The sequence below is a fragment of the Macadamia integrifolia genome, chromosome 6 (assembly GCF_013358625.1).
Source record: "Macadamia integrifolia cultivar HAES 741 chromosome 6, SCU_Mint_v3, whole genome shotgun sequence".
NCBI classification, from domain to species: Eukaryota; Viridiplantae; Streptophyta; class Magnoliopsida; order Proteales; family Proteaceae; genus Macadamia; species Macadamia integrifolia.
Genome location: NC_056562.1, coordinates 36,767,757 through 36,779,782, shown reverse-complemented (window position 1 = coordinate 36,779,782; position 12,026 = coordinate 36,767,757). Strand labels below are relative to the sequence as shown.

Below are 12,026 nucleotides of genomic sequence, written 5' to 3'. Positions count from 1 at the left end.
CGTGCCTTCTTATATAGCTCTTTGGCCTTAGGGTTTTTCCCCCTTCGGCCTTCTTAGAGTCCTACTCGAATACGTCCAACCTTCTGGGGGGAATATTCCCCCCATGCAGACGACGTGATCCCGCATGATTCTGCGGGCGTGCCTCGGTGATTGCGCGTGCTCGAGTGTGAGTGGTCTCTTGGACCCTTCGTCTGGCGGTGGACACGTGTCTCAGAGGCGACACGTGTCATGGCCCCCACCGAGGGGTTATTTTGGCTATATCACATGGTATGAAAGAATCTTGTATTCCTATCTCTTTCATTAATATATTAAAATATTGATTTTTGCATCAAAAATTTTCTTTTGTTTCTATTAATCATTCAAGATTATTGTTAGCTTCCGCTAATTGATTTAAAACAACGGTGGAAGATTCTAGAGATCGAAGGTAACAATATTGATTAAAGAGATTATCTTTTACAATTGACGAAAGTCCCAAAAATTGCCTTATTCCAAATACGTAAGTAATTCATCAATCGGTAAAGTTTACAAACTAGCACCCAACGAATTCAATTTACTTTTATAGAACTCCAAAAAAAATCATAAATGTTTAAACAAAAATAGGCATGCCTTATCCAAAACTTATTTCACAAAAATGAAAGAAAAAAAAAAAGATATGTTGTTTAGGAAAAGGCTGGGCATGACGCTCGCATGCCACATGCTAGTGCTCACTGTGTTTATCTTTGTCTTCCCTCATTGAAATGAACCGCGTACTCCATCATGCATTACCATCATACATATTTTTTTTTTTTGTGAAATCATCAGACATACTTGCTAGTGTGCGACATGCAGGCGCTACTCCTATACCTTTTTATTTCATTTATTTGACCAAGTAAACTTTAGCCCCCAGGTTAAAATATTTATTAACCTTGAATCATTAATGAAATTAAAAATTTCTTTGTGAATTGGAACATTAACAAGTTTAGACTAAGACCTCCATATTTTATTTATAATGAAGATCATCACGATAGGAATGAATAAAAAAGCCCTACAAGATGAAAGTTCAACTGGAAATTATTTTTATCAGACATAGAGCAGTGCATTATCAAACAAACACCATAAATTATCAGATTGAAGACCAACCAAAATAACAGACGATAAACCTAGAGCCACCTAGAGCCTTACTGCACAGAACTAATAGAAAGGCCGACTAGGAACTGAAACTGCCAGGACCAGTTTAGAAGGCATATGCATAATGTAATTTTTTTTTTTTTTTTTTTTTTGAGGTAAATACATATAAGGTAAGTTTGAGGGTGTTAATGTGTACCGAATATCGAACATCAAAATTGACAACGTGTCAATTATTGATACTGAATCAAATCGAATTAAATTCTGGACAATATCGATGGGAAATACATATCAAGCTGGTATTTGATATGATATAAAAAAAAAAAATCATGTATATCGATACCATACCAAATACCTAACTAGATAGATTCAATACAATATTGAAATGAGGATCCTATACTAAGTCAGTATTTGATATGCCTGTAGTACACCAAAATATATGGAATATCGGTATAAAACCAAATTGACACCCTTAGGTAAGTTATAAGGATTTTGGTGATTTAGGATGTTGATTTGAAAAAAAATATATATATATATATATGAATAATTTGGGGGTGCTGATTGTTGTTGGTGATTTGGATTTTCGCTCTTCAAGTATTTGATTTATGTGTTTATGAATGGAGGTTTGAATGTTTGTATGCTTAAGAATTGATATTTGATTAATTTATATGTTTAGAATTTTTATTTATTTTTATGAGAAGTGTTTCGAATAGTTACATATACTTGAGGACCACTGAGAATACACAAAAAAGCATCATCAGAAACTTTATTTTCCTTTTCGTTTGGTGTCGACTGATTATTCGATACCCTCATATGTCTGTTATAGGGACCACTCTCCCACAGGGAAATTATTTCTCTCTATTTTTTTATGCTTACGAATCTATTTTAAAATTTTGGACAATAGAACATGTCAGAACCATTTAAGAAACAAACTGGAGTTGCCGATTAAGACCCATTGACGAACTTACCCTTAGCCTCCTTATTTGTCTATTTTTTTAATAATTATTTTATGATAATACCCTCCATAAAAACAATTTTAGAACAGAAAATTTTCCTTTTCATTAACAAAATCAAACAAAAGAATAAAAACAAAATATTTTATTTTATTCATTTATTGTCAACAAAAATAGCCTAAAATAAATGAAGGCCCACTTAAAAAAAAAATTAAAATAGTTTTTTTTTTTTGTTAGAAAAAATAAAAATACTTAAAAAGGGCCGGAGAGAGGGGACCGTACAGACGCCGTCATACGAACTAGGTTTCCGTTTCAGAAAAGGGAGCGGAACCAAACGGAAGAGTGCCACCTACTACTCATTGGTTTGTTTCATTATTACATGAAATGATCCTCTTTGGGCCATTATTACTGAAATTACAGATATAACCCTCACTTTCTCTCTCTCTCTCTCTCTCTCTCTCTGTCTCTTTCTCACTCTCACTTTGATAAGTGCAATATATTATACGGATTCCCCACGTCGTCCCAGAGACTCAACCAATAAAGGCCCATTCCCCGGCGTATTTGGCCGAGAGGAATCCCTTCTCTCTCTTCAGTTCTCTCCCATTTCACAGGCATCTCTGGTATAGCCGCCAAACAAACTGTGAGAGTGATATGGAGATTGCTGCTCTCGGATAATCTCCGCAGAGCCTATCGATCTTCCGCGACTGGACTCAATTCTTCTGTTTTAACGATTCAACCGAGGGTTTTTTCTTAGTTGATTCAATTCCATGGCTTCTGAGGATGTGGTTGGGAAGACAACTGGTGAATCTGCCGTTTCGACGATCGTTAATCTTGCTGAAGAGGCAAAGCTTGCGAGAGAAGGAGTTAAGTCTCCTGGTCCTGCTGTACTCAGTATATGCAAGTCTCTTGCTGCTGGAGGCATCGCTGGAGGAGTGTGAGTTCCTCATCAATTTCATGTTCTGTTAAGATTCGACTTACTTATTTTGCGAGTTTTTTCGTTTTATTCAATTCTATTATGTTATTGGTTGTTTGAATCACTGTCATAGTTTGCGATCTCGTTATTACTGTTGTTGACTGGATTATTTTCTTCTTATTATTGCTTTTCATATCCAATTAGATTTCTATTCTCCTCCAAGAAAAAAAGTGATGCATACTGTTGTTTTTGCAGCTGATATAGATTCAATTTGAACTCCATTTTTGGTTTGATATGCAATGCATTTTTCCTTTTTCTTGTAATGTGAGTCTTTCTTAAACCCTAACTACGGTTTTCGAGCTTGCTGGTACCCAGCTCAGTGTAACCTATAAGTACTGGTATCATATGTGGTAATCTTCTTTCATGATTTTTTTTTTATATATTTATTATTATTATTATTATTTGCTTTCTAAAGTCCAAAAGTTAAAGATAACCTCCTTCCCACTCTTGCTTAGCTTTAATGGTGTGACTTGTGATCCATTGCAAATTGTCTTAAAGTTAGGTGTTCGTTGAACTGGGTTTTATGTAGTAATTTGACCACAACCTTTTTCACTGGAAACTGCTTTTAACCATAGGGTGATAGAATCTCGTGTATGAGAAGGTGGTGTTTTGAGGTATCATAAATCAAATGTTGCTACCTCAAGTGCCATGTGAAAGCTGTTGTTCATCATGGTACATCTGTATTATGTCAGCCTTTGCAACTCCTTGGATGGTTACCAATCCATATGAAAGCTGCAGAGGTCTGCATCGTTCTGTATGCTGCTATAAGTCTTCAAAAGCATGCCCATTCCTTTACTTCCAATTACTCCCAAAACCCATTGCCTCTTAATATTGAAGAGGCTGGTTGCCTAGCTTTTAAGAGGCTAATTGCCTCTTATGTCTGAATGCAGGGACTTCAACAAAGTCCCTTTCATTTAAGATTTATAAATGTACACAAAATGGCAACACAGAGAGCCCGATCTTTTGGATTTTCCATTGTTAGGCGTTTATTTCTTGTTCTTGTGGTTCTTTTCTTACTCTGGTTTTTTCTGACTGGATGTTCTCGTTTAAGACGCTGTTTTGGGTCATCGCAGTAAAGTATGTTATTTTTGTTCTAAAGAAAACCATAACTTTGCATTCATCTATTTTCCTTGGACATTTTGAAACTATGGGTTTGGGAACTGACCAACCTTTGTACTGTCACCCTTTATAACCCATTGTTACAATCATGTGTGCAAAATAGTGTTTGTTTCTTCAGCATGCATATTCTTTATAGGTTGAGATTTTGACCTATTTTTCAGTGATGTCGTGCTTGTGTTATGCTAAATGTGTGCTGTCTTTTACGTTGCAGGTCACGCACTGCTGTTGCTCCGTTAGAACGGTTAAAAATTTTACTCCAGGTATTCTTTTCTATCCTAAACCAATCAATTATTACTTTTATCTTTTACACTGTCTCTGTTCTGTTCTTTGATCCGATAACTACTCAATTTACCAAATGAGTGAAATACATAATTCTAAATTTCGGAAATTTCAATGGTTTTGACCCACCCCAAGATTTCCAAGTGTCGGAAGTTTCGACGTCGAAACCCAAGAATTAGAACCATGGTGAAGTGTTGATGAAATTTTTTGAAAGATGTTTACATGTCAATTGAATAGAAAAGCTGGCAAAGATGTTCTTGATGCAGATCGATCAAGATGGATCTGCAAGCAATGGGCCAATCGCCAAGATTCGGTTTCAAGGGCTTAATTGCCTAGATCTACCAATCAGATTTAATGGCTAAGATTGCTCAGATATGATCTCATATCTAGTGGTCAGATTTACTGAGAAGTAGTGCCTGATTTTGATATCTGAAATTCCATATTTGAATAAAAAATATCCAACCAGGGTTGAGAGATCGATGAGGTGGATTGATGACAGAGAAGATGGGAGTTAAATAGAAACTGAAATTTGCAATCAATTAATGAAAGAAGGTATATGGGTGTTTGATTGGTGTAGACTGCAGAAGTAAGATTTTTTTTTTAAATCTTTTTAAAAGGTAGAATCGATTGGTGAAGAAAGGAGAGAAATATTTGCTGTTCAAATAAGGAAGAGAAGAAATAGGAGGGAAAGAAGGGGAAAGACAAACAGCCATGAGAAGGAGAGAGAATCCTCCTACCTACCATCAACAAGAATAATTCCATGATCCATCAAAACATAATCATAGGGGATGATTTATAAAAAAAAATAACCCAAAGAAATCTTCTAAATTTAGTACTCTTGGGCAGCTGATCAACCTTTCAAATGAGGACTAATTTCCTTCTAACAACCTATAGCAACTCTACTTCTAATCCATGACTACGACAGCTTGACTGACCCCTATTTAAGTAAACTTCTAACAAAAGGAAACTAAGATATTAGTTTTCTCCTTAGGGTCCTTTTAACACAGGAATTGGATGCAGGATTAGAGTTCAGGCAAACTCCATTTGCATTGTTTGGTCAACTCTCAATGCATAGTTACTAGAAATCATGTGGGACATAAGGTTTGATTGTGCAGTTTGTGTAATCTGGAAGTTCGAAGTGCTGAATACCCAACTAAGGTGGTTTTGGGAACTTAACATGGGCTAAGAATTGACTGAGTGAGTAGGTTTATTTTTGTCTCCCAACTGGACTCTTCTCTTGGGTTTGATCAAGTCACAGCCTCCTGGGGCTTATTTATTTGTAAAATTCACTTACCTCACCTTTGGTGAATTTTAATACTTTTAGTTAAGAAAAAATCATTTTTACCCTAGTTGAAAAAGTATGCAATGGGCATTTCTGGTTCATTTAATGGCTTATTCTGTTCGTGATTATTAAAGCTACACATTGGATATGTGAAACTGATGGATATTTTTTCAATCCGATATTCCATCATAGCAGTTGATAATGTGGCTTGAAACTCTGGTCAGTGGGGGCAATTCAAGCTCAAATGTGAGGTGTTTATCTCTGAAACCCAATTAAGTTGGGTTGCTTTGGGTTTGGAGTTTGTTGTCCTTGGGATAGGTCGTCTGTGGTAACATATTTTGATGAATGATAAACCTCTGGCTCAAGTATCCTCTTTTATGTGCTGTGTCACAGTCTCAAGCCAAACATTCAAACACAAGCCAAACATTCAAACACTAAACTACTAATGAAATAATGTCTACTATATATATTGTAAGTCTGGGTTTTTCAAGTTTCTTAAGGCCAATACCTCGGCCAAACAACCAACCTTAGAGCATAGAGAAGATATTTGAGGATTCATAGTGCAGTCAAACCAAGGCCCTAAGATGCCAGTCAAATGGGACCTGATGTTTAATTTGCATCAATCAGGTTTTGTTGGAGAGCTGGTTAAGTTTTCTCCCTATACGATTACACCTCCTGCTCACAGATTAGTAGTTTAATACCAAGTGTGTTAAAATTTGAACTGTTATTTAGAAGGTTTATGAAATCATTCTTTCTCTGGGCCATTCACATTAAAACAGTGATACTATTACTGCAGGGTTTTATCTTATGGTCAAAATACTGATTCAAAAATGCAGGTTCAAAATCCGCATAGTATAAAGTATAATGGAACAATTCAAGGTTTGAAGTATATATGGAGAACAGAAGGTTTCCGAGGACTGTTTAAGGGCAACGGTACCAATTGTGCTCGTATTGTCCCGAACTCGGCAGTCAAGTTTTTTAGTTATGAGCAAGCATCTCAGTATGTTTCCTCACTGGCAATGTTTACTTCATATCAGTTATTATTGCATGCAATTCTTACTTTATATTGGGGTGGGATGTAATCATTTTGTACTGCATGTCTGCATTTCATATTTCTGTTGACTGTATCCAAATATCACATAGCAACAATTCATCGTTTTGAAGGTTGATTTTGTTACGTCAGATATTTTACCATTTGAAATTACTGTTTTTTGAAGTAGTGGAAATGATAAATGAATCTCTTAGGAAAGTGAATGGATGTGCCAATTTGTCAAAGATATTTTTTAACAAGTATGGTGGAAAAACTGTCGCAATCTTTAAAAAAAAATGTGGGTGCTCCTCTTTGGTCATTACAGAAGAATGTGATTTGTGTCTACTGGCAGCCTTGGCTTGGCATTTTTCTTGTAATCTGTTGTCTTCTTCTTATTCATTGTTCTGTGATATTTACAACAGGGGCATTTTGTGGCTTTATCGTCAGCAATCTGGCAATGGTATTTTAACCTTTTTCTTTTTCTATTTTACTTTGAATTTTTTTATCCACTGTTAGTTTTAAGGGGAAATTACCTAGATCCACTAGATAAGAAAATAAATTACAAGATAAGTAGGTTTCAAATTTATTTTACATTGACTAGTTTCAACTTTGAAAATATTTGCTCAATGCCCAAAATTAGTTTCCTCGTGCGGTTCAAGAAAAAATAAAAGTAAACTTCCCAAAATACCCCAAACTCAATTCTTTTTTTTTTTTTATTCAATTCATTTTTAATGGCATGTGGGACCTACTTCCTCCTCTTTTCCTTCCTTCTCCACAAAAGGCAATAAAGGAGAACTTTTCATTGCTTATTAAGGACTGATTGAGATCCATCAAGCAAATGGAAACTGGTTTGATTTAAGAAACATATCAAAACAAATTAAAAAGGAAGGCAGATGGATGGAGATGATTCACTAGCGAGACGCAGAGAAGAAGTGTTTCTTGTCGTGAGCCACCTTTTCTTCCTTCTTTGCTTCTTTCTTGTCATGGTGCTCGTGGAAGGCAGAACCACCGCTCCCCGCTGCAAATTCTATTGCGATCTCCTCTTCAATCTTGTGCTTGTAAGCTTGCTTAACCTCGTACTTATCATACTTCTCGAAGTGCTAGACAAGAAAATTTGTGTAGCGCTTATCAGCTTTCAAATCGATTAGACAAAATTTGTGGATGCTCTTCTTCAGGGGTCTTCTCGGCTGGTGGTGGCTCACGAGTTGTTGGCCCTGCACCTCTTTCTTGTTCGTAGAATAGGACTTGCGCAACAGTTCTCAGCGGCAGCTGTTCATTTTTTATTGCATGTGCGCATACTTCAGGGGACAATTTCCGGCAGTCTAGAATCCGGCAGAGACGCTTTTTCTCTGACTTGCTTAGATCTGGGTGCTCCTGGTGCCAAAGGCAATTCAGGTGGTTAGGTACACCGGACAATTTAAACTTGCAAGTTCTGATTCGTCAACAATATATAACTGGTTTATATTAGATAATAAGACAAAAAGAACAATTATCTTCTGGACATGAATCATTCCAACCGAGCCAGCAAGAAAATATCATTAAAGCATGGTTTCACTTAGGTTTGTGGTTCTTGGGTAGTGCTCAGGTCTTCGTGGAGAAGGAAGGAGAACAGGCGGAAGAGGAGAGGGGAGGCGGAGGTAGGTCCCACATGCAATTAAAAATGAATTGAATAAAAATAAAAGAATTGAGGTTGGGGTATTTTAGGAAGTTTACTTTTATTTTTTCTTGAACCGCACGAGCAATAACTAATTTTGGGGATTGAGTAAATATTTTTAAAGTTGAAACTCGTCAATGTAAAATAAATTTGAAACCTACTTATCTTATAATTTATTTTCTTATCTAGTGGATCTAGGTAATTTCCCCTTTTAATCTCACTCTCAATAAAATTTAAAAGATTAATATTGCACGTCTCTTCTGACAAATTATTATGACTATAATTTTTAAAGATTACTTAAGACCCATGATGACATAGTTGACTAGGCGACCGCCTTGGCATCCAGGAACCTTGACAACTAGGCTTAAAGACTATGCCTGTTCAAAGCATGGTGGTATTGTGGTAACAATCTGAAGTTGGATAATTGGATACCAAAATAAGAAAAAATAGTGATTCTGTTTTTCTTTTGTGGGGGTCTAAAGTTTCTGCTGTAGATACTAGAGAGGGAGGATCTTGAATACCTTATGTCTGCTCATTCTGTTTTTAATCGAATGTACCATAATCCAATCACATGGCATCCTTTAGCGATTCGGAGCTTTTAGGATCTGATTTAACTTATCTACCGCAACTTGTACTAATTTGTTGTGTTCTCACGAGATTTTCTTCAAGGAAAGAAATCAATATTTCAGAAATTTGCATGAAATATATTCGTAGGATGTTGAATATTTATCATCCAGTTGTTCTTGTCTAATATTTCTTGACAAAATCCTAATAAAAGGACAATGAAGATTACCTGTGCTATAATCCGGATTGCATACCCTTTGAATAAAGCCACTTAGTCTTACTTCTGTCACTGGTTTGAAGTGATTGTTAAGGAGCCCAACCAAACAAAAAAGAAAAAGAGGGGGAAGATAATGAATGGATCCTATCCATCATGTTGATTCTCAACCTGGAGACTGCTTACTTTCCTATTCGTTACACCACGATTTTGAATCAGAAGAGAGATTTCAAGAAATGGCGGATCTATTCACTCTATCAATAACCGAGCTGGATCTGGTGTATCATAGGATTAATTAATTGATTCCTAAGGCATACTCATGGAGCTTGTCTTTGGACTTAATGTAGATTTATAAAATCCAATGTAAATAATGATAGGAGTAATGGATTTGAACAGAAAAGCGAACAGAGGCAAAGAGTTGAGCCCTTGGTTGCTGTGAACCTATGCAGGATTACCAAATGGTTAATATCTTCAAGACTAACTAAAGCGGAGCAACTAGGAAGCGCTGGCCATGAGAACTAGTGTTTCAATATTGAATCATAGTTGTCATTGAGTCTAGGCGATCCAAGGCATTGGAGGGTGCCTGGATGTAAGGTGACACCAACTAGGCAACGAAAGCCCCTGGATGCCATAGGCGACGCCTTGACAGCTATGGATTGAATTGAACTAGTTTTTAGAAAGTTGTAATAGGTTTGCTGATTGATTAGTTTAGCAATTTATAGAGCAAGATGTTGGGAGTTTTTGAGCGGCCTAGTCTTCACTGTTGGATATATATCCTTATCAAATATTATGTTTCCTCACTTGGTAAATATAGATGTTTTAGATTCTTTTGGTTTGAATATCTGGATTGCTTTTCTTTGTTACCTTTTCACAGAGGATGCTCAACTGACTCCTCTTTTACGCCTCGGAGCTGGAGCAACGGCTGGAATTATTGCTATGTCAGCAACTTACCCGATGGACATGGTACGAGGCAGGCTTACTGTGCAGGTATTATCTGCTCTAAAGAATTTATTTCTGTGGTTCTCCCTGGTTCTTATGTCTGAAATTTGCAATGTTGATTTTGATATCATGGTACAATACTTGGTGTTCCCATTTCTGTCTTTGCTTGGGTCCTTATTTGTGTTTATTTTTGCAGACAGAGAAGTCCCCTTACCAGTACAGAGGGATGTTCCATGCCCTAAGAACTGTCCTCATGGAAGAAGGCCCACGGGCTTTGTACAAAGGCTGGCTTCCTTCTGTGATTGGAGTTGTAAGTGGAGTCTTTCTAATTGCACCTCCCCCAATCCCCAACCCCACCCCCCAAAAACAACCTTTTTGATTTGTCAATGCTTTATCCAGACTGAGAATTGAGTTTACACTTCAAGGAGGTTCAATCCATTGGAAACTTAATTTAAAAAGTTTGTATTAACCTATTGTGTTTTATTTATATGATGCGATAAAGTGGAGCAACATATTCTCTCTTCTGTTCCCTTGGAGTTTAGTGGTTGTCATTAGACAAGTATGCTGGGTGGATCCAGGCTTTGTGATGCTACGGGAGAAAGTGATTGTTAGACTATAAGAGAAAGGTTTAGGGTTTTGAGGCTCTTTCAGTATGGACCATTATGTATTATTCTTTTCTATTGCTATTTTTTGTTCAAGTAGTAAAGGCTAAATCTGGTTTGTACAAGTGAAAATTGGAAATAAGAGGATAGGATTTGGATGGCTGGGGTACAAGTATTGAGGTCATAGTAGGGCTTGATGCCATATAAAGCATGTATAGATAAGAAGGCATTAAAAAATAGGAGAAACCTTAATGGTAAAAAATGAACATTAGTTGTATTTTTCAACTGTGGATAAAAAGAGAATAAAAGGAACTGTATTTGAGCTGAAATTTCTGCAAAAAGTGATCATTTCACTGCAATTATGATCAGTGAGTAGTGGGTTTACGGGGTTTTATGAAGGCATAAGTGGTGGAACAGTGGCTACATGCTGATTCTTCTGCTGGCTCATTTATTGATACAATTGTGATGCACCTATAGAAAAATAGAAAGTCCAATGGTAGATTGAGGACCATAATTAAACACCTCATGTTTATGTGATCATTGTCATGTGGCTATGTATCTGTTTGCTTGTTATACTAGCTTCGCTGAACTGTTGGGAGGTTTTATTGTTTCTCTCTAACTGTCTGACAAAAAAACATTAACTTCTCTAGTTATCTTGGCGTCTTCTCCAGCTGTTTGAACATAAATAGGAAAGCAAAAAACGGGGATCATGTAGCCGGGGATTCACTTATTATAACCCATCCTCTGGAAGAACAATTAATTTGAAAAATGACATTGCTAAAGTTTAATTTTGACCATTGTTTCTTTGATTCTCCCTAAATTTTATCAAAATTCTTTCCCAATGCAAAATCCAAGCAGGAGCTTCAGGAAAAAAAAAGAAGTTATGCCCTCACTAGCTTATACTGTCTTTTGCTTCTTGCAGATTCCATATGTGGGTCTCAACTTTGCCGTGTATGAATCTCTGAAGGAATGGCTGGTTGAAAGCAAATCATTTGGACTAGCAGATGGTTCTGAGTTGAGCGTGACAACAAAGCTTGCTTGTGGAGCTGCTGCTGGAACCGTTGGCCAGACAGTTGCATACCCGCTTGATGTTATTCGCCGAAGAATGCAAATGGTGGGCTGGAAGGATGCTTCTTCAATTGTTACCGGCGGTGGCGGGAGCAAAGCATCACTTGAATATTCTGGCATGCTAGATGCATTCCGAAAGACGGTTGGGAAAGAGGGCTTTGGAGCATTGTACAAGGGCTTAGTCCCCAACTCAGTGAAGGTCAGTATTATATCTTCACTCTTTAGTTGTCTTGGTACAACCCCCC

General features: G+C 36.8%; 1 protein-coding gene across 1 annotated transcript in view; it reads left to right on the top strand.

Annotated features, from left to right (window-relative positions):
- The first annotated feature begins 2,569 nt into the window (after nucleotides 1-2,569).
- Nucleotides 2,570-12,026, top strand: part of LOC122082340 (mitochondrial adenine nucleotide transporter ADNT1) — an 11,009-nt gene continuing 1,552 nt past the window's right edge. The window contains exons 1-7 of the mRNA XM_042649837.1: nucleotides 2,570-2,991; nucleotides 4,361-4,409; nucleotides 6,547-6,710; nucleotides 7,163-7,200; nucleotides 10,047-10,159; nucleotides 10,308-10,421; nucleotides 11,636-11,980. Of these exons, the coding sequence (XP_042505771.1) occupies nucleotides 2,825-2,991; nucleotides 4,361-4,409; nucleotides 6,547-6,710; nucleotides 7,163-7,200; nucleotides 10,047-10,159; nucleotides 10,308-10,421; nucleotides 11,636-11,980 (990 nt within the window). The 5' untranslated portion in view covers nucleotides 2,570-2,824. The remainder of the gene's footprint in view (nucleotides 2,992-4,360; nucleotides 4,410-6,546; nucleotides 6,711-7,162; nucleotides 7,201-10,046; nucleotides 10,160-10,307; nucleotides 10,422-11,635; nucleotides 11,981-12,026) is intronic.